At 35.4% G+C, this 27,283-nt stretch overlaps 1 protein-coding gene across 2 annotated transcripts in view; it reads left to right on the top strand.

The window, feature by feature from the left end:
• BMP2K (BMP2 inducible kinase) overlaps window positions 1-27,283 on the top strand; it is a 145,648-nt gene that overhangs the window by 96,447 nt on the left and 21,918 nt on the right. The window contains exons 11-15 of one of the 2 annotated variants that reach the window (XM_033214320.1): window positions 2,616-2,860; window positions 3,905-4,003; window positions 4,659-4,843; window positions 10,765-10,922; window positions 19,806-19,916. In XM_033214320.1, the coding sequence (XP_033070211.1) occupies window positions 2,616-2,860; window positions 3,905-4,003; window positions 4,659-4,843; window positions 10,765-10,922; window positions 19,806-19,916 (798 nt within the window). The remainder of the gene's footprint in view (window positions 1-2,615; window positions 2,861-3,904; window positions 4,004-4,658; window positions 4,844-10,764; window positions 10,923-19,805; window positions 19,917-27,283) is intronic. The other variant, XM_033214321.1, reaches the window with a different exon arrangement.

Below are 27,283 nucleotides of genomic sequence, written 5' to 3'. Positions count from 1 at the left end.
GGCTGGGGAGGCCTCAGAATCATGGCAAGTGGTGAAAGGCACTTACATGGTGGCAGCAAGAGAAAATGAGGAAGAAGCAAAAGCAGAAACCCCTGATAAACCCATCAGATCTCATGAGACTTATTCACTGTCACGAGAAAAACTGGCCCCCATGATTCAGTTACCTCCCCTTGGGTCCTTCCTACAATGTGGGAATTCTGTGAGATACGATTCAAGTTGTGATTTGGGTGGGGACAAGGCCAAACCATATCATTCGACCCCTGACCCCTCCAAATCTCGTGTCCTCACATTTCAAAACCAATCATGCCTTCCCAACAGTCCCCCAAAGTCATAACTCATTTCAGCATTAACCCAAAAGTCCACAGTCCAAGGTCTCATCTGAGACGAGGCAAGTCCCTTCCACCTATGAGCCTGTAAAATCAAAAGCAAGCTAGTTACTTCATAGATACAATGCGGATACAGGTATTGGGTAAATATAGCCGTTCCAAAGGGGAGAAATTGGCCGAAACAAAGGGGTTACGGAGCCCATACAAGTCTGAAATCCAGTGGGGTGGTCACATTTAAAAGCTCCAAAATGATCTCCTTTGACTCCAGGTCTCACATCCAGGACATGCTGATGCAAAAGGTGGATTCCCATGATCTTGGGCAGCTCCGCCTCTGTGGCTTTGCAGGGTACAGCGTCTCTCCGGGCTGCTTTCGTGGGCTGGCCGTTGAGTGTATGCAGCTTTTTCAGGCGCATGGTGCGAGCTCTAGGTGCATCTACCATTCTGGGTTCGGGAGGATGGTGGCCCTCTTCTCACAGCTACACTAGGCAGTGCCCCAGTAGAGACTCTGTGGGGACTCTGACCCCACATTTCCCTTCTGTACTGCCCTAGCAGAGGTTCCCCGTAAGGGCCCTACCCCTGCAGCAAACTTTTGCTTGCGCATCCAGGCATTTCCATATATCTTCTGAAATCTAGACTGAGGTTCCCAAACCTCAGTTCTTGACTTCTGTGTACCCACAGGGTCAACACCAAATGGAAGCTGCTGAAAGGGTTGGGGCTTCCACTCTCTGAAGCCACACAGCCTGAGCTCTACGTTGACCCTTTTGTTATTTCTTTTTTAACCTATAAGTTACTTAGGTTGTTGTTAAAGTTACTTATTATAAAGTTATTAAAGTTACTTACTGTTATTAAATTTTCAAGGAGATAAAAGATACTAAAGGCTGGAAGGATACGGGAAGTGAGGGGTAGGGAGGGATCTACTAAAGGATATAAAATTTTAGCCAGATAGGAAGAATAAATCCTAGTATTCTCTACCACTTAGAATGACTAGTTAACAATATTTTGTATAATTTCAAATAGGTAGAAAGAGAATGTTGAGTATTCCTAACACACAAAAAAAGACGATGCTTGCGATGATGCTTTTGCTAATTACCCTGATCTGATCACTTTGCAAAATATGTATTAAAACATCAATATGTACCCCATGAATATGTACACTTATTATTTGTCAATTAAAAAAAGATTTCAAAGTGAATGATTTTTGAGTAGTTATTTTAATACTCTTTCACCTGGAAAGAAATACACTTAAAAGGCTAATAATGGTTGTATCTGTGTGGTGGATTTGTGATTTTCATTTTTTAACTTACATTTTTATAAGTATTTTCAAGGATAGTTAAAATGAACATGCATTTCCTTATAAGTAGAAAAGTTAGAAATAGTTATAAAACTATGTTCATAAAGCTGTTGTACTTAGGTCTGAGGAAATTTGAGGATACTAACACTGATGAAAAAAGAACCCTTGTCTCCCTCCTTGCACTCTCCCCCCTCTCTTTTTATCCTCTAGGATTGAACAGTTGCATTTGAATGTAGGGTAAGTTAGAGGAGAATATAGAAATTATAGTGTGTTAGTGTATTGCATTAAGTGTATATCTTACTTTTTAGTTAATTTTTAAAGTTTATATATAGGATTTGCCTAGGGTATAATTTATGGAGCTTATGAATAAATATCTGTTTAGGAGACAGTGTTAATAGATTCCTTACAGTGAGCATTTATTAATCTTCTTTTGTATAAAAGGTTTTTTGGGACTCTTAACAGATGAGTAAGTCATCATCTTTTCCCTCAGGGTCCCTGGTTAGGAAATAGCCATGTAAGTCATTAATATGTGCAAGACAGACTAAAATGGAATAAACCGAGTGGAAGTGCTAGTCGAAGGAACAAGGAAGAGAGATTTGAGCTAAACTTTAAAGAATAAGAATTTCAGTAGGTGGAAAATGGCATTCTAGACTGAGAATTGTTTTGGTAATGATACATACTCATGATAGTACATGATATAGTTGAGCAGTGTAGAACAAACTAACATGAATATTGTGTTCATGGAGAGCCGAAGCATGAAACATGAAGTGTTTCTAAGATGTTGACTTGTTCAGAGTTGTAGATGACAAAATTAAGCTTCTTCAGTACTTATAATTAAAGTAAATCCCTATAAACTCTATGCATATGGAAGTTTCTGTATTATAAATAAGGATATAAATGCCTTAGTTAAATTACTATTGAGATGAGCATGTTGAAATCCAGCTTTTTAATTGAAATCATTAGTATGTTAATGTAAGTGTTTGGGACCTTGTCTTTAGGGGCACTAAGACCTGGAAATGGCCCTGAAATTTTACTGGGTCAGGGACCTCCTCAACAACCACCACAGCAGCATAGAGTACTCCAGCAACTACAGCAGGGAGATTGGAGATTACAGCAACTCCATTTACAGCATCGTCATCCTCACCAGCAGCAGCAGCAACAGCAACAGCAGCAGCAGCAGCAGCAGCAGCAGCAGCACCACCACCACCACCACCACCTACTTCAGGATGCTTATATGCAGCAGGTAATTTTTTTGTTCCTTTAGATATGGAAGTAGTGTGAAATTGATGCAGCAAATTGAATATCAGTGAATTCCTTTTTGTATCATGGGCGCCTTGAACTCTAGATTTGAGTAAACACTTTCCCCAATTTTCTGATTATGAAATAATATTTAATTTGCAATCAGTGAAATACTTAAGAATACCCTAAAATAGGTTGCATTGTGGCCTTATAAAGAAAAGAATGTTCATCGGAAACATTTAGTATTCACAAATAAGTACTGCAGTTTATAATGAATATTATCTGAGGTTACATTTTGAGTTCACAGACTAATAATGCTGTTGTTGGAAAGGTGATATTAAGCTTTGCAGAAGTAACATTGTCTTAGATTTTTGTCACTCTCCTGGTTTTGGTTCATAGATCCAGAGTGGAGGGTGGTAAGTAGGTGGTACCATGGGATGCCCAGAGGACACCACTGGAGGGGAGATAAAAGGAGAGTGTAGATTTAGTGTAATGGGTCTTGATTAGAAGTCACTTCTTGTGTCTTTATCTTCTAGGAAAAGGTGGTAAATGTGTTTTGGTAGCTTTCTTCTAAACGTTCTTAAATTGTGCTAAAAGTGGTTTTAATTGAATCTCTGTTATGTTTTGTTGATAATTTTGAAACCAGTTCTGGATCAGAGAATTGCTTCAGAGAATAATTTACTCCTTTTTTTTTTTTTTTTTTTTTTAATAGCAACCACTGTATTAGTGACTTTTTCTTCAATATTTAAAAGAGGATTTTTGATTCTGGCCAAGTGAGCCTACCTTCAAAACTTTTTAAAAAGGTTTATTTCATCTTGCTGTGGTTTTCTAGTAATAGAGCTATTCCTGCAGATGATTGGTTTTTAGGTTTCTGATGATAAGCATATTTATTAATAAATTATAGTAATTTAGAGTATAACTATTTTGTGTTGATGTTTGGACTGCTGATTTCTCAAATCATTATTATGGTAAGATCAATACTTTGAAAAAGGGCTCTGACACAAAAAAGGCATGAATAACATTTATTAATTTGATTTTCTCATTGTAGTATCAACATGCAACACAGCAGCAACAGATGCTTCAGCAACAGTTTTTAATGCATTCGGTATATCAGCCACAACCTTCTGCATCACAGTATCCAACAATGGTAACTTAAATAATTTCTAGAGATTTCTCTGAGTGTACATTATGGTGTTGGAATTCACAGTATGAATCATATTATGCAGAATTTAATAAAAAATCAAGTTAATTGACATGTATTTTATCAAAGCAAGTCATATATTCTCAAACAACTTTAAATTGCACTGAACTATGGCACCTAAATATGGCACATAGTAATTGACCGATAACATACTTCTCTTATTGTGTAAGGGAAATGTCGTCTTACCTATAGTCTTTTGTCACATGTCTCTTTCATTCAGCAAATATCTATTGAGTAAAAAAATGAAACCCAAATGGAGAGTGTATTTGCTTCAGAGAATAATTTGACTTTTTTTTTTTTTTTTTTTTTTTTTTTTTTACAGCAACCACTGTATTAGTGACTTTAAGCTACTCTTTTTCTTGAAATATTTAAAAGAGGATTTTTGATTCTGGCCAAGTGAGCCTACCTTCACAACTTTTTAAAAAGGTTTATTTCATCTTGCTGTAGTTTTCTAGTAATAGAGCTGCTCCTGCAGGTGATTGTTTTTTAGGTTTCTGATTTTGTCACCAATGTGAAAGGAAGGAACATAGTAAATAGATGCAGTGCTGACAGTGCTTTAGGACTGGAGCATTGTTTTGTATAATATCATTTCTTTTTTCAGATGCAGCAGTATCAGCAGGCTTTCTTTCAACAGCAGATGCTAGCTCAACATCAGCCATCTCAACAGCAGGCATCACCTGAATATCTTACCTCCCCTCAAGAGTTCTCACCAGCCTTAGTTTCCTACACTTCATCACTTCCAGCTCAGGTTGGAACCATAATGGACTCCTCCTATAGTGCCAATAGGCAAGTATTTTTCTGGTGAAAACAAAGGAAATTATTGTGGAAGTGGAAGTCATTGTTGAATGGTCGGTCATTAAGTTCTCTTAAATTAATTTGGACTTATTTTTTCTCTAGAGCCACCCATTCTCTCTTCCTAGTCCTGTCTTCTGGTCCCTTCGCATCCCCATCCTTCCATTTCCTCAGTTAATTCTGCTTACTGTTATTTGTAGGTGAGGTGTAGCAACATGTAATAGCATTTAGGGCTAAGGATATTTTTGACTTGTGTGTATAGGCATTTTTTGTAATGTAAGTATAAACACCACCCTAACAAGTGACTTTAGCAGTTAAAAATAAATCCTCATAGACTTTTTCTATTTACATGTTATTACCTTTGATTAATTTTACTGTTTACTCATAAAGGTTGTATAATTTAATTTAAATATGTATAAACATTTTTACATACATATATTTTAAGATGATATATAGTAAACATACTCGTTACCATAACATTGTTGGGAATAGTATATTTTGGCTATTTAGATATATTGGTTAGTTGAGTTATAAATTAAAGAACTTTGGTACAAATTTTCTTTTACATATAAAATGGCAGGTGCTTTGGCATCTTGTAATTAAGAATCATCATGAATGTCTCCTAATGTTTTTAGATACCTAGGAGGTAGGAGCTGTTAGACTTTTGTTACAGGAATACTGAAGAAGTTCTCATACAATGCTATTTAAGGATTTGAAACCTTAGCTGAGAAAAGATGTCTATAAGCTTTGGCTCAGAGTTGAGCAGGAGAAACAGCAGCATCAGTAGCATACTTGTACACTGCATCTCAAGAGAGAGCTAAAGTATGCAGTTTGCTATAGAACGCCTCCCAACCTCTGTGTGTGTGCACGCACGTGTGTGTGTGTGCATGTGTGCACACATGCACAAGGAACAGATGGTGGGGTGGGTATGGTAGGGAGGGAGACAGAAACATGAACTGATTTCTTGAACTGCTTTTCTAAAGTAAGAATTGGGGTGGAGGAATTAGGACAGTTTTGTCTAGGGAGAAAGCAGAGTATATGGTTAAAGGCCAGTTTAAATGTCCAGCTCAGGCAGGGTGCAGTGGCTCAGGCCTGTAATCCCAGCACTTTGGGAGGCCAAGGCAGGCGGATCACGAGGTCAGGAGATCAAGACCATCCTAGCCAACATGGTGAAACCCTGTCTCTACTGAAAATACAAAAATTAGCTGGGTGTAGTTGTGTGCGCCTGTAATCCCAGCTACTTGGGATGCTGAGGCAGGAGAATGGTTTGAACTCGGGGGTCGGAAGTTGCAGTGAGCTGAGATCATGCCACTGCACTCCAGCCTGGTGAATCCATCTCACAAAAACAAACAAACAAAAACTTCAGATCAGTATTTGCCAAACTTGTTGTCATTTATCTACTCTAGTTAAAATTTTTTGCTTTATTCATGTAGTGCTTTTTTTCTTTAATAATTAGGAACATTATTGTGTATAATAAAATTAAAACATTATACATTTTAAACAAATAAGATCCACTAAAATATAAAGTATGAAATGTAAATTGTAATCTAATGAATTTGCTAAGTCCCCTAGTGATAAGAATGGAATAATTTTCCTCATTAAAAATCGGATATTCTGCTTGATGATTGCTTAAAGATCCCGATGAGGCTATTGTATTAATTAGATGATTGCTTTTTTCCACTTTTGAAGCTAACTAGCATAAAAAAAAGTCAAATCTAGTGTATTTAGTTGGAAAGTAGAAAAGATATTAAACTGTCTTCTCTGACATAGCATATATATTGTGTATACTTCATATTCTAAAAGTCTGTCAGCTCCTGGAAGCAAAGTTATGTCACTGATGAGAATGGGATGATGAATTGGAAATCTGTCTAAACTTCTGATTAGTTACAAAGAAAGTTGGATATCCAGAGATTTGAGGCATACACTGGCATGCAAGGTGCTGATACCTGTAATGTATATTAATTACTATAGCACTGCCTGCTTTATTCTCATTTGTAGTGATGCTATTTGACAAATCACAGGTTTGATACATTAGATACTTTTCTTTTAATTTCTGTGTAACTATTAAAAAATCAGTTATCACAAAAGTCATCTTGCATTCCCCAGGTTAGGAAATACTGGGTTGCATATCTGGGAAAGTGCATAAGACTTGTTTTACTCCACTCCTATGAAACTGTGTATTTAAGGATATGGTAGAAAAAATTACACAGTCAGCCACTAAAGGTTAGAAATGTGGAACTTCATATGTGAACATTGCTCCAGCCACACTTGGTACGTCAATGCTACTGCATTAATATTATTATACCTATTTAACCTCAGATTGTATGTTGAGTGTAATGTCTTCTGTAACAATTTAAAAAGAGCTCTACACTAATGTTCCTGCTTATAACTAAGTCAGTGGAAGAAGAGAATTGGGGCTAAATGTTTGTCTCTAAGTGGATAAGGGGCTATTTGAGTAGAATATAAGAAACTAAGTAGTTCCTTAGACAGAGGGAAAGAGTCACTATCTTTGTTGGAATGATTATTTCCTTTTCTTTTCCACTATCTTTTGCTAAACTTTCTACTCTTCCACCATGTTAATTTATCTTTACTATGAATATCAGAGAGTATTATTGTTTTATATTCCAATAATAGTTAAAATAAACATTTTCTATGCATACGTTATCTTCTTATGATATAATTGCCCTGTTGTATTAGTTATCTGTTGATGCCTAATAAATTATCTCAAAACCTGGTGGTTTAAAACAGTAGTAAACATTTATTATCTTACATACTTTCTTTGGATCAGAAATTTAGGAGTGGCTTAACAGGGTGGTTGTGTCTGGTAAGGCTGGTTCGGCTCTCCTCTGAAGGCTTGACTGATGCTAAAGGATGTAATTTACAAGATAGTTTACTCACATGGATTTGGGCAGGAGGCTTCAGTCCCCTGCCACATGGATTTCTCCAAAAGACTGCTTGAGTTTTCTCTTTGGCAAGGCAAAAATTATTTTGAACAAGGAATTATTGATTCTGGTTTCTCCCTCAACAAGTGATCCAAGAGACAGAGCAAGGAGGAATCTGAAATGTCTTTTTAGACCTAGTCTCAGCAGTCATGGGCTGCTTCTTGTGCCGTATTTCATTTGTTGGAATTGAGTCACTAGATCTAGCTCATGTTCAAGGGCAGCGAAATTCAGTTTCACCCTTTGAAGGAAGGAATGTCAGATAACTTGTAGACGTATTTTAATACCTGTTTAAACTAGGTTAAGGTGATACCCTATTGAGTTACAGTCTGCCAATGGGAATCTGTAAATTTATTTTGGGACTAGTAAGAGGGTGATTCATATAGGGAATCAAAGTTCTAAAAGGAATCATTGACAGAGAGGAGGGGAATGCCCACCATCTCTCTCTGAGTTTTACCCACTCTGATCTGTTTTTTTTTCCTTCAATTTTCTGGATAAAAACACATCTGATCTGTGTTTTAAGGACTGAAAATTCTTAGAGATAGTTTTGGAATTAGAGATGGGACTCTGTCACAGGAGGCAGGCTCAGACTGCTTGGCAGTTAATGCATCCAGAATGGTTTTTAAACTGAATTGTTTTTTAAATTAAGATAGTAAGTTCTACTTACTAAGCAAGTCTATCTACTTGTAGGTAACTTAACTATGTTTATTTTCCTCTATCATATGCTAGCCTTCAGTAAATATTTAAGTATCCTATTCTTGGCTCAGATATACTGAAGGGTCTTGGACTAAGGGATTAAATGGATGACTTTTGCCTTTCTCTTTCTCTTCTAAGACCTGTTTGGTGGCAATGACAATGAGCTCTCAACAGTTAGGTATATTTAGTGAATCAGTTAAGACTTGCGAAATTGGGATACTACTTTGAACATTAGGATTCTCCCTTCATTACTACTGTTAAGAAGATTTGGATATGAGTTATGGAAGGAACTTAATAGCTTTCTTACATTGTCTCATTCTTATGCTATACAGTCATGCATTGCGTAACAACGGGGACATGTTCTGAGAAATTGCATCATTAGGCAATTTTATCATCGTATGAACATCGTAGAGTGCATTTACACAAACTTAGATGGTATAGCCTACTATACATCTAGGCTTTGTTATATAACTTATTGCTCTTAGGCTGCAAATCTGTATAGCATGTTATTGTATTTAGTACTATAGGCAATTGTAACAATGGTAAGTATTTTTGTATCTAAACATAGAAAAGGTAGAATAAAAATATTGTATAAAGGATAAAAAATGGTACATCTGTATAGGGCACTTACCATGAATGGAGCTTGGAGGACTGAAAGTTTCTCTGGGTGGGTCAATGAGTGAGTCGTGAGTGAATGTGAAGGCCTAGGACATTACTGTACAGTATTATAGACTTGACTTTATAAACACCACATTCTTAGGGCACACTAAATTTATGTAAAATTTTTTTCTTCAATAATAAATTAACTTCAGTTTTTTACTTTATAAACTTTAAAAATTTTAAAAATGTTTTGACTCTGGTAGTAACACAAAACACAAACATGTACAACTGTACAAAAGTATTTTCTTTATATTCTTATTCTATAGATTTTTTCTATTTTAACTTTTCTTTTTAAACTTTTTTGTTGAAAACTAAGACACAAACACACACATTAGCCCTGGCCTAAGGTATGGATTGTCAGTATCACTATCTTCCACCTCCACGTCTTGTCTCACTGCAAGTTCTTTAGGGGCAATAACAGGCATGGAGCTGTCATATCCTATGATAACGATACCTTCTCCTGGAATACCTCCTAAAGGACCTGCCTGAGGCTCTTTTACAGTCGACCTCAAATAAAATAAGTAGAAGGAGTATACTTGAAAATAACTCAAAAATATGGTATGGTAAATACATAAAGCAGAATACAGTCATTTATTATCAAATATTATGCACTGTACACAATTGTATTGCTATACTTTTATACAACTGGCAGCCCAGTAGGTGTCTTCAAATCAGCATCACCACAAACACATGAATAATCTGTTGTGCTATGGTGTTACAATGGCTACGATATCACTAGGTGATAGGAATTTTTCAGCTCTGTTTTAATCTTACGGAACCACCATTATATATATGGTCCATTGTTGACTGGAAGGCCATTGTGTGGTACATGACTGTATTTCCAGGCTGGGTTGCGGGGAGAGGTACACAGAGATTCTTGGGTTAAGAAATCTTTAGATTCTCATCTTCTCTTAAAAGCCTAGAGCCCTGTAAGATAATTTTCATAGAACCAGTGGTCTCAGGCTCCAGACTCTAGATCCTTTAAATACTATAAATAATTTATTATATACAAAAATAACCCTCATTTAATTTTAGCTAACCTTTAAAGCAGTCCTAGCAATTCATCTTTTGTTAGTAGCTATATATAGGGAATGCCTTTGTCAAAAGGAAAATTACTGTGGTGTCCCAGCATAACCAAGGCATTTGATCACTGTGTTCAGTAGTGATTTTAGAGTGATACTGTCTGATAGGTGACTGATTTCTTCTTTAAGGCTTATTTCCTATGATAATAACAGTTAATATTTATTCTTATTTTTACTAGATATTGTTCTCTTTGCTTTATGTGTATTAAATTATTTAATCTTCTCAGTAACCCTATGAGGTGGATATTATTACTCCTTTTTACAGATGAAGCTGAGGCAGAGAACTTAAGGAACTTGCCCAAGGGTACACAGCTAGTGTACCTTAAGTAGGTGATTATGGAGCTAGTATACCTTATGCAGGTGATCTAGATCCCATATGTTGTCTCTCTCCATCTCATGCTTTTGTCTGTCATCTCTGTCATAAGGAAATGATTTGGTTTTCTAAGTATTTATAAAGTATAAACTAGGGCATTGTGAATTTTTATTAATTTTAATTTTGCTCTCCATCTTCTTTTTTCTTTCTCATTTATTACTATAGGTCAGTTGCTGATAAAGAGGCCATTGCAAATTTCACAAATCAGAAGAACATCAGCAACCCACCTGATATGTCAGGGTGGAATCCTTTTGGAGAGGATAATTTTTCTAAGTTAACAGAAGAGGAACTATTGGACAGAGAATTTGACCTTCTAAGATCAAGTAAGGGACACTTGAAGGCTTATTTTGCTTCACAGTAAAATAACAGCTCTATTATTATTCAGCAAGGCCAAAGACTTTTGAGAATGTATACGGGAAATTCTTTTTGTGCATTTGAGGGCAAAAATCAGGCCATCTTCTTACACTATCAAATTATGTTGTGTGCATTAGAAATCAGTTACCTGATAGTAGCTATTAAACCCAATATTGCTGATAGTATGCTAATATCCTAAAACTTAAATATTGCATATCTATGAATGTTAAATTCAGAATATCTCCAAAACATGGAACATTGATGTTTCAATAAAAAGGGAGACATTATTATTTTGCCTTAGTAATGATTGTGCAACTCTGTTTTTCTGCACACTCAACAGAAAATATTGTGGGTCTGAGATGCCCCTTGAAAATGCCTGAAAGAAAACGTGGGCTACTACATTATGTTAATGTTTTGTAATGCCCTTTTAATGAGTGGTGACATAAAAGGGCTGCTTTGTTGTCCTGATATGGCAAAAATTAAATAAATTCTTTTTTACTTTAAATCAGATATCTCAATGTTTTTACTTGGAATCATTGCTTTTCTTTGAACTACCTAATATATGTCAAGCTTCGCCACACATTTTAGAAATGTCCTCTTTTTGAAAGAATGGTGCGAGTGTTTTGAGTAGGTCGCAAAATAGGAGCAAAAAGCTCACTTCTAGAGTATGTAGATAATTTTCAGGTTTCTGAGGCTTGTGTGTGTGTGTGTGTGTGTGTGTGTATATGCAGGTGTGCACACAAAACAAGTGTGTTTTCCCCTTCTGCATGTGAAAAGAAGGTTAATAGTCCCTAGTTTGTAGTTCCTAGGTCCTATTTCATTTAGGTAATTGGCCTTATGAGAATGTTTAATAGATGAAATGCTTTGTTCTGAATTGGTATATATTTTATATAAAATTCCTGTAAGAATAGTTGTTTGGGATTTAAATTTGTATTTTACATATTGGTTATATGAGTATGAAAATTGATTAAATGCGATATAAAAATACGTTCTGAACTATTAATAAAAGTTTCTTAATAAAACCAATCGTATCTTACTAAAACAATTTTTTTTTAAATCACAACTTTTTTGTTTGGCATTTTCCTAGAATTTATGTTGAGTAGGCCCAAAAAAGCAAGAGTTTTTTTTTTTTGAGACTGAGTTTTGCTCTTGTTGCCCAGGCTGGAGTGCAATGGCACGATCTCGGCTCACTGCAACCTCTGCCTCCTGGGTTCAAGCGATTCTCCTATCTTAGCCTCCCGAGTAGCTGGGATGCAGGCATGTGCCACCATGCCCGGCGAATTTTGTATTTTTGGTAGAGACAGGATTTCTCCATGTTGGTCAGGCTGGTCTCAAACTCCCGACCTCAGGTGATCTGCCCACCGCAGCCTCCCAAAGTGCTGGGATTACAGGTGTGAGCCACCACGCCCAGCTCTTTCAGAGTGATGGAAGGGGTAGATACAGGGTGTAACCAAATCATTATAATTTATAGGACTATATTTAAAGCAAAATATATTAATTTTAATGTGTACTGACCAGGGTTTGCTAAATTAGTATTTTCAACTGCTTAGGTAAAAAATTATTTTTAAAAAATGAATTTATGAAATGGGAATTCACATTATTTTGTATCCTATAAAAATGTGTTATTCTAAGCTTCCTAGAATTTGTAATGACATCAAAGTAGTTTTATTTACTTAGCATAGGCAAGAGTGACATATGAATATGCCTATATGTATATAACTTCATAAAAATTGGGTTGAGTACGTAAAATTCTTAAGTAGCTATTTTTAAGAATAGCTTAAAACTTCATGATCAGATAATGTGTGAATTTTAAACTTCATGATCAGATAGCATTTGTAAATTGTGCATGTATCTGTGTACATATGTGTATGCCAAAGAGAGTTCAGACTTTGCAGTATTAATTATAGAAAGATACTAAGTTCCAAAGGAAAGTGCAGGAGGAATTTTATGTGAAGGTTAGACTTGGAGCAACCTTAGCCATTTGGAAAAACACATAGATGGTCCATGAGCTACTGAAATTATTGTCACAAGTCTGATGCACTTAATTTGGCACACAGTACCAGAAAACATAAATTTTCACCCCTGGCAACGTTACTTAACTAGGTTGTAATCTCAGATAAGTCACTCAACTGCTGTCAGTCTCACTTTCACATTTATAAACTGGCGATAGTGATGCCTATTTCATAGGGTTGTCCAGATAATTAAATGATGTCTTTAAATCTGGGCACTCAATAAATAAATGCCACTTTCCCTTTTCTCACTTTCTGTATAAGCCTTTATGTCATGATTTAAGAGGTTTTTAACTTTTAGCCAGCATTTAAAAATTATATTTAAATTATCAGTTTGTCAGTGGTGATATAACCATCAAATTAGAAGGGGCTTTGTGGGCAAACACATCAAAAGCAGAAGTGACAAATGATAGCAAGGAAGTTGACGAAAAAGTGTCTGTTTTTCTCTTAATAATTGATATTCATTGTTCAGTGACTTGGGGTCAATGAACCCACTCTTTTAGGGTTCAAAAAAGTGAAATGTCTTTAATAAAAAAGTTTGTAATTACTATAAAGTTGTATATAAAATATAGTTTAGAAAGATTTCCTCTCAGAGTTTAACTTAACTGTAAAATTTAGTCATCTTTAGCACCTCTTTCAGAAGCAATAAGATACCTAGTATTTGATCTATTTGATAGAGTTTATATTATATTGATGGGCAAAAGAACTCTTTCAGAACCTTAAGAGTTTATTAGAAGACTAATTGTGCAATGAAAATTGATAGTTGGTCATTATATTAAACTTTCTTAAAGTTTAATAACTTTCACTTTTTTGAATTCCGAAATAGTGGGTTCAATGACTCCAAAAATTTGCCCATCAGTATAATATAAATCCTGTCATTTTCCAAAAGGAATAAACTATTGATGCAGTTGAAATGCCGTGTAGGATATTTGTACCCTTTTCCTTGACAGAGGTATTAACAATTTTCCAAAGTCTGTTCTAAAATAATTTATATTTGGTTTATAAAACACTTTCCAGTGAGAAACTAAAAGCCTTTATATGGTCCTTAAAAGTAGAGGCATTGCCAGTATAATGATTATTCAGAATAATACTTTTCCATTTGGGGTTTTATTTTGAAAATGATTCACGGTTATTTGTTTAAAAGCAAAAAAAAGGAAAATAATATGCTGTTTAGGAAATATTTTACGTGTATTATCCAGAAAGTAATTTTCAAATCATAATAGTATTTTGAGATATCAAAATTCTAAAATATTACTAATTGATAACAACGTTTTTTAGTAATCTTTAAGAAAACAGTTGATTCCATATACTAGGCAAAGGGATTTAATATGTAAAATAAACTAGATTCTTCTTGCTTTCACCTTCACTATAAATGAATACCATTTATGGTTCAGAATTGTTTTACCTGTTCTTAATTTTAGTAAGAAGAAAACATTAAATCAAATTTAAGCATTAATAATAAAGCTTGTCTGAATGATATTTTTAAAAATTTAACTTTGTATTTTTATTTTTTTGTACCAGAATATCCCGATTAGTATGTAAACTTTAGCAATTTGTCATAATATTTTAGTATCTTAATATTTAATATGACAATTTAAAATTGTCATAATATTTAATACATTAAACTAATTAGAACACAGATGCTTGCTTTGGGGAATTTATAAACTTGTATTTGTGCAAATAGTTGTGTAATTATACCTGTTAATTAAAACTATTACTTCATGAAATACATTTCATTTATTGATGGTGGATTTTTTCTGCTTAAAATTGGATCAAAATAACTAAAAGGAAGAATAGAAGATACTAAAGAATTGTGATTGCTTTATAAATTCCACTGAATGTTGTTGTTTCATCTATGAAGCCACAGAATGATAATGGCTATAAGCATCTGAATCTATAGTTTATTGTAAAATATTAACCCTCATCTTTTTTAGCAAATTCAGAACTATTACTGTTCCTTCAGTGCAGAATAACAGAACTTTTCAAGTATATTAGACCAGTTTCAAGAGTATCACGTGACGACTGTGCTTTTAAACCTTATTCATTAACCTTTTAGCCTTTTACACCATTATCCATATAAGCAGCAAAATTAACTTTGTAGACTATTTTAATTTCGTGATGATATTATGGAATATACTTTGATTCTAAGATTTTAAAATCCTGTATTTTCGCTATCTGTATCAATTAAAATTCTTGAAAAGATACTGTCTTTGTTCACCAACATAATTCTTTTGTGAAGGCAGGAGGTAAGTTTCTTATATTGGATAATCAAGCTTTGTTCTAATCTAAAGAAAACCAGTCATTTGAAAATGTAATTAAAAACATTTTAGGGATGACTATGTGTTTACAAAGTAGTTCTACATAACCATTTCATTAGATTTTATTTATAGGTAATAATTACAAAATTAATGTGTATATTTATTTTGTATTTTGTGTCCTGAGACCCACATTTTCATGTGAACTTTAGAAACATAAATGATTTTTTTAAAAATTCCATTGAAAAGTTGATTCTGCATTTTGTGGAACAATAACGTTCATTTTACAATGAATTTATTCTGATTCCTATTTTGAAATAACTGGATAAATGAACTTTGCATAGAGCAAAGTTCTTCTATATTTTTACTTATAGGGACCCTTATATAAAAACAAGTTCACCCCTACATGATAATGTGTATAGTTTTGTCATAATTTCACAGTACTGTTCATATACTTACCATAAATTTACCACAGACTGATGGATGTAATATACCAGTGCATGAGAATTTAAAGAACCTCAGTGATAACTTCACAGTTTTATAAGCTGGGACTTATTAGTATAGTAGTGGTTTAAATACGTCGAGAGGGCCGGGTGTGGTGGGTTCTTGCCTGTAATTCTACTACTTTGGAGGTTGAGGTGGGAGGATTGCTTGAGGCCAGGAGTTCGAGACTAGCCGGGGCAATACAGACCTCGTGTCTACAAAAAATTAAAAAAATTAAATTAACCAAGTGTGGTGTGCCTGTAGTCGCGGCTACTCCAGAGGCTGAGCCTTGGAGGCAGAGGTTGCAGTGAGCCAAGATCATGCCACTGTATCATAGCCTGGGTGAAACAGCAAGGCTCTGTCTCAAAAACAAATACGCGCTGAGAGGCTGGGCGTGGAGGATTGCTTGAGTCCAGGAGTTTGAGACCAGCCTGGACAACATAGAGCTTGTCTCTACAAAAAATAAAAAATTAGCTGAACGTGGTGGCCTGTGCCTGTAGTGCCAGCAACTTGGGAGGCTGAGATTGGAGGATTGCTTGAACCGGAGAGATTGAGGCCACAGTGAGCCGTGATCATGCCACTGGACCCTAGCTTGGGTGAAAAAGTGAGACCCTGTCTCAAAACATAAAACAAAAATAAAAACAGAGAGTATGTAAAATTGCAGATTCCTAAGTTACTACTCAGATAACTTGATTCATTAGGTCTGTGGTAGGGTCCAGGTAACTACATTTTATACAGAAATCCTAGCAGTTATGATGCAGATGGTTGAGGTATAAAGTCTGTTTCTAATTCAGACTTAAATACTTATACTTTTGGTCTTAATTTTCAGGAATGAGGGTCCTTGGATATTGACATGCTGTCGTCATCACTCTGAGTCAGTCTCTTCCATTTGTTCTTCCTCAACCCCTCTTTTCTCTGTCCTCAGTGCTTTATACACTGGAATTTGGGAAATGGAGAAGAGTGGGGGAGTCCAGGAGGATTCTGATACAAGGCATCATTACTGGTTTTACAGTGATTCCATAAATGCATTGAGGGCCTGAATAAATAGGTAACCACATGTCATCTCACTCAGTGAATCTGAATCCTCTCCTTAAGGTTTGATTGCAGCCTCCCACCACAATAAGTTAGGGACCCTTTGTTATATAAATTATTCTTCAACCTTTTGCAGAAAGATGTTATGGGACTGGCTTCTCTTTAATAGGTGTTTTGACAACAAAATAATAAAAAGTTTTTAGTAAAATGAGCATTTGTCACTGATTTCCTGCATTAAGTATACAGTTAATACCTTGAAAAATAATACCCAAAATAAATTTTCATTGTTAACCAATGCAGTGTTGGATTTGAAAAGAGCACTTAAGTTTAGGAAGTTGTGTTTGTTCATAAAACAATTGTCAGATGTATTTAGTAACTCAATATTAGTGCCTCCATAAAATGTGTGATAGTGTTTCAACAAAATTTTAAGTAAAAATTTAAACAATCCAAAGTTTCATATAGATACTGCAGAATTCATGTTAACTATAAAGGCTGGTAATTGTACCTATTGTCATAAAGGTTTTGAAAGAATTAGTTGCCCATAGGAGTAGTTATATTTAGAATATTATAGACTCTAGGGCCTTGTTTATTCAAGAGTGTACTTCTTGGACAGCAGTATCAGTATCACTTGGGGGCTAGTTGAAGTGCGGAATGTCAGGATCCTCCCCAAACTCATTCCATCAGAGTCTACATTTTAACAAATCCCCAGGTAACTGAAATGTACATTCAATGTAAACAGCACTGTTAGAAGAGACGCTGCTTGAACTTGGGGCTTTTTGCTTCACTCCAAAATTGAAAGTCATTTTTTTTTTTTTTTTTTTGAGACGGAGTCTCGCTCTGTCACCCAGGCTGGAGTGCAGTGGCCGGATCTCAGCTCACTGCAAGCTCCGCCTCCTGCTGCAAGCTCCGCCTCCCGCGTTTATGCCATTCTCCTGCCTCAGCCTCCCACTCGGGAGGACTACAGGCGCCCGCCACCTCACCCGGCTAGTTTTTTGTATTTTTTTAGTAGAGACGGGGTTTCACCGTGTTAGCCAGGACGTTCTCGATCTCCTGACCTCGTGATCCGCCCGTCTCGGCCTCCCAAAGTGCTGGGATTACAGGCTTGAGCCACCGCGCCCGGCCGAAAGTCATTTTTAGGGAATTCCAGTTCTACTTGGGTTCCGCCTCCCCTACACTGCAGTCCCTTAAAACTCAGTTGAAACCAGTACAGCTTACCATGGAGTTCTTGGAATATAGGTCAGTCTAAACATGATTTGGATTTTTTCAAATGGCTGTGGACCAAAGGTCTGCTGGTAGAAATGCTCAAAATGTCTGGAAAGGAGGTAGAATGAGTCTCAAATAGAATTTTGATTGCCAAGAATCGGAGGCTAGAGAGACATCCTACAAAAATCAGGAAGTTCTCAACTAGTATGTGTCTACTATGTGGAGAGGTTTTTGTTTGTTTTAGAGACAGGGTCTCTCTGTCATCCAGGCTGGAATGCAGTGGTACAATTTTGGCTCACTGCAGCCTCAATTTTTAGTAGTATTTTTGCGTTTTTATTTATTTATTTATTTATTTTTTATTTTTATTTTTTGAGACGGAGTCTCGCTCTGTCGCCCGGACTGGAGTGCAGTGGCCGGATCTCAGCTCACTGCAAGCTCCGCCTCCCGGGTTTACGCCATTCTCCTGCCTCAGCCTCCCAAGTAGCTGGGACTACAGGCGCCCGCCACCTCGCCTGGCTAGTTTTTGTATTTTTAGTAGAGACGGGGTTTCACCGTGTTAACCAGGATGGTCTCGATCTCCTGACCTCGTGATCCGCCCATCTCAGCCTCCCAAAGTGCTAGGATTACAGGCTTGAGCCACCGCGCCCGGCCTATTTTTGCGTTTTTAAAGTAATGTGTTTGTTATTGACTGTTACAGAATATTGTGAAGTTAACATTCTGTAAAGATCGGGAGAGATCCAAATTTCATTACATGCTTGCTGAAAAAAAATCAAAAGACCATCTCCCTGTGTTGCTCAGGCTGGTTTCAAGAAATCCTCCTGCCTTGGTCTTCCAGATTATAGGTGTGAGCCCCCATCCCTGACCTATATGGAGAGTTTAAGAGCAGGGAAAATATAATCATTACTAGGGAGTCAGGATATATCAACTCAAATACACTGGGCCTCCAGCTCTTTCTCTTCCCAATTGTTCTTTCCTAGGTATTCACTCCCTTGCTTCCTTCAAGTCTTTTCTTACCTAGTGACTATTAGAATCACTCTACTACTAAAATCTCTACCCATTCCCTGAATTCCTATTACCCTGCACTACATTTTTCTCTATAGCTTTTAACACACTATATACATTTCTTTTTATGTCTATTGCCTATTATTTGTTTTTCCACACCAGCATATAATCTGCATAAGGTCAGGGGTCCTTGTTTTGTTTGACATTACATGCCAGTTGTCTAGAATAGTGCCTGGCACATTGGCACATAGTAGATACTCAAATTTACTTGTTGGGTCAGTCAATAAACTCTGTTTTTATGTAAGTCTTTGTGAGTGTGTGGAGGGGCATGTGTGTTTGTGTGTGTGTGTGTGTGTGAGAGAGAGAGAGAGAGAGAGAATGGTTTGATAATACAAAGTAGTATGAAAAATGAACAAAAAAGTAAAATATAGTGAATTTTTATTGCTATTGAGAAGCAAGATTTACCTACTTTATGGATGAATGACCATTTGCAAGATTTTTTCTAAATTTATTTTTGGAGACAGTCTGTCAAATATGTCTCTTTTTATTTAGCTGGGTTTGAGTTCAGGCCCAATATATTAAAGTTGAGGACAAGTAGTATTTAAATGAACCAGAGTAAGTTTATTATTAGGTTAATTGTATTTAGTGAAACCTATCATGGATTATATTGTTAAACTTGCTTTTGCAGCAATAAATATGTATTACATTCAGGACTACTCCCTAATACTTAGAATGATAGATTCTGAACCTAATATTTTTCTAAAAGGCTGGTGCTTTAATTTTCACTTTTATTTATGTTGTATATCACTTTTTAATTTAAAGATCATTTTTATTTCATTTTTTATTTCATTTCATCTTATTTTTGCAGATAGGCTCGAGGGGAGAGCATCCTCAGATAAGAATGTAGACTCACTTTCTGCTCCACATAACCATCCTCCAGAAGATCCTTTTGGTTCTGTTCCTTTCATTTCTCATTCAGGCAAGTTACACATGTAACATCATCACTATCGCAAATAAAACACACCAGAACAACAGCAAAATCTTATAAAGTGGAAGTAAGACTCTGATGTTAGCTACAGAAAGTAGAAAATATTTTAACCTTTAGCTATCCTACTCTTCTTAATGATGTTCTTTGCATTGAGTTATTATTCAGTTGTATCTTTGCCAACATAGAAAAATGCTGATTTATTTAATATAAACATAACTGCTTTTCATCTTCATTATTGGATAGTATTGAAAAAAATATTTAAAGGTATTTTTATACTTGGCTTTTGCTTAAAAATTTGGTATTTTCCTAGTTTGTACACGCTCTCTTGTAGATGCATTTTAAAAGTCTTAATAATTTTGTATTTGCCACAATCACTTTGTTTTAGCTACTCTTTTCTTCTTATATCCCTGCTTTTGATTCAATCCAGAATTTAAATATTGATGTTTTTCACTGTTAAAAGTTTTCAGTAATAATTTCACCCAGTTAACACTTGGAAGATACTAGGATGGAACAGGATCGTGCATTGGCATAAATGAATTTTCATGTATGTATGGTTATAGTGGAAAAAAGAGTTTTAATCTGGGCACAGGGAAATATGTTAGAAGAAATAATGCTTTATTAGAAAGTAAAAGTTTAATATATTCATGGTAACTGTCAGCCATGTTCTTCAGTTCTGTTCCTTTTATTTCTCACTCAGGCAAGTTACATATGTAACACCATTAAAAAACTACAGGAATAACAACAAAAGAAAACTTACAAATGTAAAGCCAAAATAAGAATTGAATGTTTAGGATTTCTGCTGAGTACATTGAACAACTTTTCGATATTCAGACTTGTTTGGTTATCTAGAACATACAGGACAGTAAACAAGATTGTTTTTCATTGCTTTCATACTCCATATTTTTCTCTTTGACATGTATTAAAAACAGTTCCTATTCTTGCTATTTTCTGCTTGCTGCTTTCAAGTTTTCTTTTTCATAAATGACATAATTAACTGGGGAACATAGCTTACTGTGTCTGTTTACTTATTCTGCATAAATGTGTTCCCTTATACCCCCAATACCCTGGGTCATGGACTTACTACTTTTTAAAATTATAACAACTCAAAATAGTCTTTGTAAGTTCTCAAGAACATAGTATTCAGTGACTTGAGATACTGATCTATGTGTGGCAGAAAGCACTTTCAGTACTAGCTGTTTTACATCCTCTGGAAGGAATTACATTATCCTTTTCAGGTTTGCATGGACCTATACAACTACTTCTTGCTCTTTAATAGCATCTGAGAGAACCCTGGGGAAATGAATAGTAGAGTTAGGAGAACTGAAGTAAACGTCAATGATTGGTCTTTTCTCTGGACACCCTTATTTTGAGTTGGCTTAAAGATTTTGTACTTTGCAACACGTTCACAGATTTAAGCTTGATTGCTGCTATTTATTTACTATGGGTATTTATATTAGATTTTACGCTTATTGAGGGTGGGAAATAGGAATTGTCTATCTTTGAATCCTGCCCAGTATCCAACCCAGTAGGTACCTAATACTGTTCATTGAATGTACAGAGTTATGACTATCTGTAAAAATTCATATTCCTTAGATTTAGGACAGTGACCTTAAAAAATGCCCATTAATATAAATGCTACCTTTTAAAGAAATCTTTTTAAACAGTGTTAACATAAACATTGGAATGATTTGGTTATGAAAAAATTTAAGTATATAGACTGGAATAAAGGAGAGTATGGTCATAGGATAAATACATCTCTAGAGAAAGAAGAAAAAGTGATCATCTTGCAAAATTAGCACTGTTAATATATATCAGATCTAAAATATATAATTAAGTTAAAAAAATCTAATATGTTGCTACTTATAAAGCTTTGAAATACTTTGTCACGTATAATTTTTAGGTAAAGTATTGGGGGCATTCATTTTTCTTTAATAGCAGAATAATTGAACCTACTGAAACAAAAATTAACCTCCCTATAAGCTTTAGGAAAAAGTTGGAAAAAGGAGTTCTATCCAGTGAAAATACATTCTACTCGCGTTGTGAGACTGAAAAAGCATCTGGAGATTTCTAGGACCAGTACTTAAGAAACGCAAAAAACTACTCCCAAGTATACGTGTATATATACAATACAGAATGATAAGTATATGTGATAAACCATCTTATTTGAATTTGAGAGTTGACAATTACTAAACAATTTAATTTTTAGTAAACCATATAGAGAATGCTACTTGAGAATAAAATGAATTTAATTATGCTGCAGAATGCTTATAAGAACTTAAGTTTTAAGTCTAATGCTAATGTTCATGTAAGAAGAACCACTGTCTTGAATCTAGTGTTCCTTACACTGGTTTTATTAGGAATTGTGCTCTTTTTATTTTAAAAGAAAGTTTTTGTGAAAACTTTTAATCTCATCTTTGATACTGTAATAGATTAGTTTATACTTTTTTTCTGCAGTTCATCATAATCTTACAAAGTAATTTGTAAATTGAAACTTTATTAAAGTATATATATAGTTTAAAAAGTCAGATTTAACAAGGTTTGAAAAAAAAAATCACTTCCCTCCCTGCTCCCTGCCAGTCCCCTTCTTCTACTTAAACTCTTTAGAAATAATTTTTCACTTCTGGCATTTTAATATATCACGCTAATTATGCTATTTCTTACCTCTGCACTTTTAAAAAACAGTATCTGTGAACTTTGTTATGGAAAATGAGATTTTTTTGTTTTGATTTAGATATTTTATAGTTTGTCCACCTCACACATACACAACCATGCGCGCGCGCACACACACAAACACACACACGTGTTCTTTCCTTACATCCTTCCAGCATGTTTTGGACACAGTTTTTGGTTGAATCAGTGTTCAGTGTCTACATTTTTTTAATATGTAAATATTTGTCACCACTGAGGTTTACTATCCCATGATCACATTTCCTGTCCTTGTTTTTCCTGGAGTTAATTACTGTGTTTATAATTCTGTGTTTTTTGTTTACTTAGTTTTTTATGTACCCTATCATTGATTAATCTCCGTTTAGAAGTGTAAATTTCCTCCCAGTTTAAGGTGGCTATCATTTTCATTCTTCATTAGATCTCTCATAGAACTCTGCAATCAGAATTGGTTGCTTTCTGGAGCTGCCACACACTTATAATTCTAGTATTTTCCCCACCAATCTTTATGGAAATTCCTGGATCTCTTCTCGTCCTTTTTCTTGGTTTGTTAGTAAAGCAACTCCTCTAGTTGTTGCTAGAGAAAATATGCATGAGAGGAAGTTTTAAGCTTTGCTGCCTAGGCTGGGTGTGGTGGCTCATGCCTGTAATCCCAGCATTTTGGGAGGCTGAAGTGGGAGGATTGCTTGCTTGAGGCCAAGAGTTTAAGACCAGTCTGTGTGACATAGTAAGACCCTGTCTCTACAAAAATAAGTAAAAAATAAACTTTGCTGACTAAAAGTTTATATTTTCCCTAAACTGATACCTGATTGATAATTTGGCAGGGCAAATAATTTTAGGTTAGATAAGATTTTCCCTGCGAGTTTTAAGAGGCACTCCTTCATAGTATTGTAGCTTCTCATATTTCTGTTGAGAAAGCTGATATTACTGTCTTTTCTGATCTTTTATGTGTGAACTGTGGTGGGTTTCTTCTTCTTCCTCTTTTTCTTATTCCTGCCTCCTCTGCCTCCTGGCCCCACCATGAACATTTTTAGCATGTGTATTAACTTGTTCTGAATATTCAAGATGTTGTACCTTTTATTCATTGTGCTGGGTACCTTGCAGGCCTTATTCAGTCTGGAAACTTACATTTTCTTGCTTTATATGTTTTGGTAATTTTATTTCTTCCTCTTTCTGTACTTTCTTCTTTTAAAATCAGTCCTCTTACTTACAAAAAGATATTGTGCCTTTTGGATTGAACCTCTAATTTAAATTTTGTTCCCCTCTGTTTTCTAGCTCTTCGTCTTTTATATTTGCATCTTAGAAATTTCCTTGGCTTTATATTACAGACATTATTTCTAATTGCAAATAATGTATTATTGAATGCAATGTATTTTAATTTGTCTGAGGATACTTTGGTTTTGCACATTTTCCACACGTTTTCTTCACTTTTCTTTATCTTTCACTCTAAGAGTTTCAGCAAATTATTGTAAATTATTTTCTTCCCAGAGAAGGTAGCCTTAAACTGAGACCTGAAGGATGTAAAGAAGTTTGCTTATTGGATACAGTGTTTCCCAGGCTTGAGAAATCCTTTAGTTTGATACAGATTACTGAGTCTAAAATGTGATGGAGAAGTGGGGGAAGATGAGAATAGTGGGAAATGCCAAACCAACCTTGAATTTCTTGGAAACACCCTAGCTGACCACGATTTCTTTTATAAAAAATATATTGCTGTTTTCAGTCTTTAAAAGGATTTTTTATTCATGAAGGATATTGAACTTTGGTTTTCTTTTTTAGACTTTTGTTTCAGAGTTATGTTGGTCTCATAAAATGAGTTGAGAAATGTTACCTCTACTTTCTGTAAGAGTTAGTGTATGATGTGTATTTTTTTCCTAAATATTTAGAATTCACCTGTGAAGCAAACTGGGCTTCAATTTACCTTTGTGAAAAGGTTTTTAATTACATATTTCATATCTTTAATAGTTATAGGGCCGTTTAGATGTTCAGTTTTCTTACATTGTAAATTTTGAAATTTATATTTTTAAAGAAATTTGTACATTTCATCTGAGATACAGGGTTTTACTGACGTGAAGTTTTTAATAATGTTCCAGTATCATCATTTCAAAATGTGGAGGATCTATTTTGATATTCCTTTTTTTATGCCTAATAGTAATAATTTGTGTTTTCCCCTTTTTATCAAACTTGCTAAGGCATTAATCTCTTTAAGGAACCAACTTTTGACTTTATCTGGTCTTTATTTATTGACATATGCTAAAATTTTTATGTTTTATTTTAAGAGATACTGCAGTGAATATTTTGCAATAAAGAGGCACACACAGTGTTTTGTTTTTTGTTTCCCAGTGCATACAAAAGTTACATTTATGCTATACTGTAGTCTGTTAACTATGCAATAATATTATGTCTAAAAAGTATATATACCATAATTTAAAAATAACTTATTGATAAAAAATGCTAACGATCATCTGAACCTTCAGCTGCTTGTAATCTTTTTGCTGGTGGCGGGTCTTGCCTCAGTATGGAAGACTGCTGACAGATTAGGGTGGTGGTTGCTGAAAGAAGGGGTGGCTATGGTAACTTCTTAAAATAAGACAATGATTTAAGTTTGCCAAGTCAATGGACTCTTCCTTTCATGAAAGACTTCTCTGTGCATGCAGTGCTGTTTGATATCAGTTTTTATGCACAGTAGAACTTCTTCCAAAATTGGAGTTAGTTCCCTCAAACCATATCAAACCATACCATTGCTTTATGAATTATGTTTATATAATATTCTAAATTCTTTTGAGTCCTTTCAGCAGTGTTCACAGCATCTTCACCAGGAACAGATCCCATCTCAAGAAACCACTTCTTTGCTCAAGGATAAGCAACTCCTCATCTGTTCCAGTTTGATTATGAGACTGCAACAATTTAGTCACATTTTTAGTTTCCATTTCTAGTTCTCTTCCTCTTTCCATGACATCTGCAGTTACTTCTTTCAGTGAAATCTTAAACCCTTCAGAGTCATCCATGAGGGTTGCAGTCAACTTCCAGGGTCCTGTTAATGTTGATATTTTGACCTGTTCTCATGAATCACAAATATTTTTAATGAAATATAGAATGGTGAATTCTTTTCAGGTTTTCAGTTTTACTTTGCACAGATTCATGAGAGGATTCACTATCTATGACAGTTATAACCTTATGAAATGTATTTCTTAAATAATAAGACTTATCAAAATGGGTCCTGCTTTGTCTTCCAGGCTGGAATGCAGTGGCATGATCATAACTCACTGTGGCCTCGAACTCCTGGGCCCCAGTGATCCTCCTGCCTCAGCCTCCCGTGTAGCTGGGACTAAAGGCATGTACTAAGACACCTGCGAAATTCTTTAAAGTTTTTCTTAGTGTTCGGGTCTCAGTATGTTGCCCAGGTTGGTCTTGAACTCCTGGCCTCAAGCAGTCCTCTCACCTCAGCCTCCAGAGTAGCTGGGATTATAGGTGTGAGCTACCACATCCAGCTAATAAGACTTGAAAGCCACAATTACTCCTTGATCCATGGGCTGCAGATTGGATGTTATTTTAGCAGGCATGAAAACAACAGTAATCTTCTGTACTTCTCCATCAGAGCTCTTGGGTGACAGGTGCATTGTCAATGAGCAGGAATATTTTGAAAGGAATCTTTTTTTCTGAGTGGGTTTTTTTGAGTGGGGTTCAGATATTTAGTAAACTATGCTGGAAACAGATGTGATGTCATCCAGGCTTTGTTGTTTCATTTATAGAGCACAACAGAGTAGTTTTAGCATAGTTCTTAAGGGCCTATGAGTTTTGGAATGGCAAGTAAGCATTGGTTTCAGCTTAAAGTCACCAATTGCACTAGCTCCTAACAAGAGAGTCAGTATGTCCTTTGAATCTTTGAAGCCAGACATTGACTTACTTTAGTTCTGAAAGTCCTGGATGGCTTCTTCCAATAGAAGGCTGTTTTGCCTCTACTGAAAATCTGTTGTTTAGTGTAGCCACCTTCATCAATGGTCTTAGTGAAATCTTCTGGATAACTTGTTATACTTCCTGCGTTACCTTGTACTTATATGTTCTGGAGATGGCTTCTTTCCTTACAGCTCATGAACCAACCTCTGCTAGCTTCAAACTTTTCTTCTGCAGGTTTCTCAGTTCACTCAGCCTTCATAGGATTGAAGAGAGTTAGAGCCTTACTCTGGATTAAGGCTTTGGCTTAAGGGAATACAGTGGTTGGTTTGATCTTCTGTCCAGACCATTAAAATTTTCTCCATATCAGCAATAAGGGTGTTTTGCTTTCTTATCGTTCATCACTGATGACTGGAGTATCACTTTTTTCCTTCAAGAATTTTTCCTCGGCTAATGGTGCAAGAGGCCTAGCTTTTGGCCTGTCTCAGCTTTCAGCATGCTTTCCTCTCTAAGCTTAGTCATTTCTAACTCTTGATTTAAAGTGACAGATGCATCTCTTCCTTTCACCTGAACACTTAGAGGCCATTGTGGGGTTATTAATTGGCCTCATTTCAGTATTGTTGTGTCTCAAGGAATAGGGAGACCCAAGGAAAGGGAGAGAGATGTGGAACGACTGATCGGTGGACCAGTCAGAACACATATAAACTTTTATCAGTTAAGTTTGCTGTCTTATATGGGCTCAGTTTGTGGAGCCCGAAAAAATTACAGTAGTAACATCAAAGATCACTGATCACAGATCACCA

The sequence above is a fragment of the Trachypithecus francoisi genome, unplaced genomic scaffold (assembly GCF_009764315.1).
Source record: "Trachypithecus francoisi isolate TF-2019V2 unplaced genomic scaffold, Tfra_2.0 Lachesis_group1, whole genome shotgun sequence".
In the NCBI taxonomy this organism is placed as follows: Eukaryota; Metazoa; Chordata; class Mammalia; order Primates; family Cercopithecidae; genus Trachypithecus; species Trachypithecus francoisi.
Note: the sequence above shows the minus strand (reverse complement) of the source record. Positions and strands in the feature narration are given on the sequence as shown.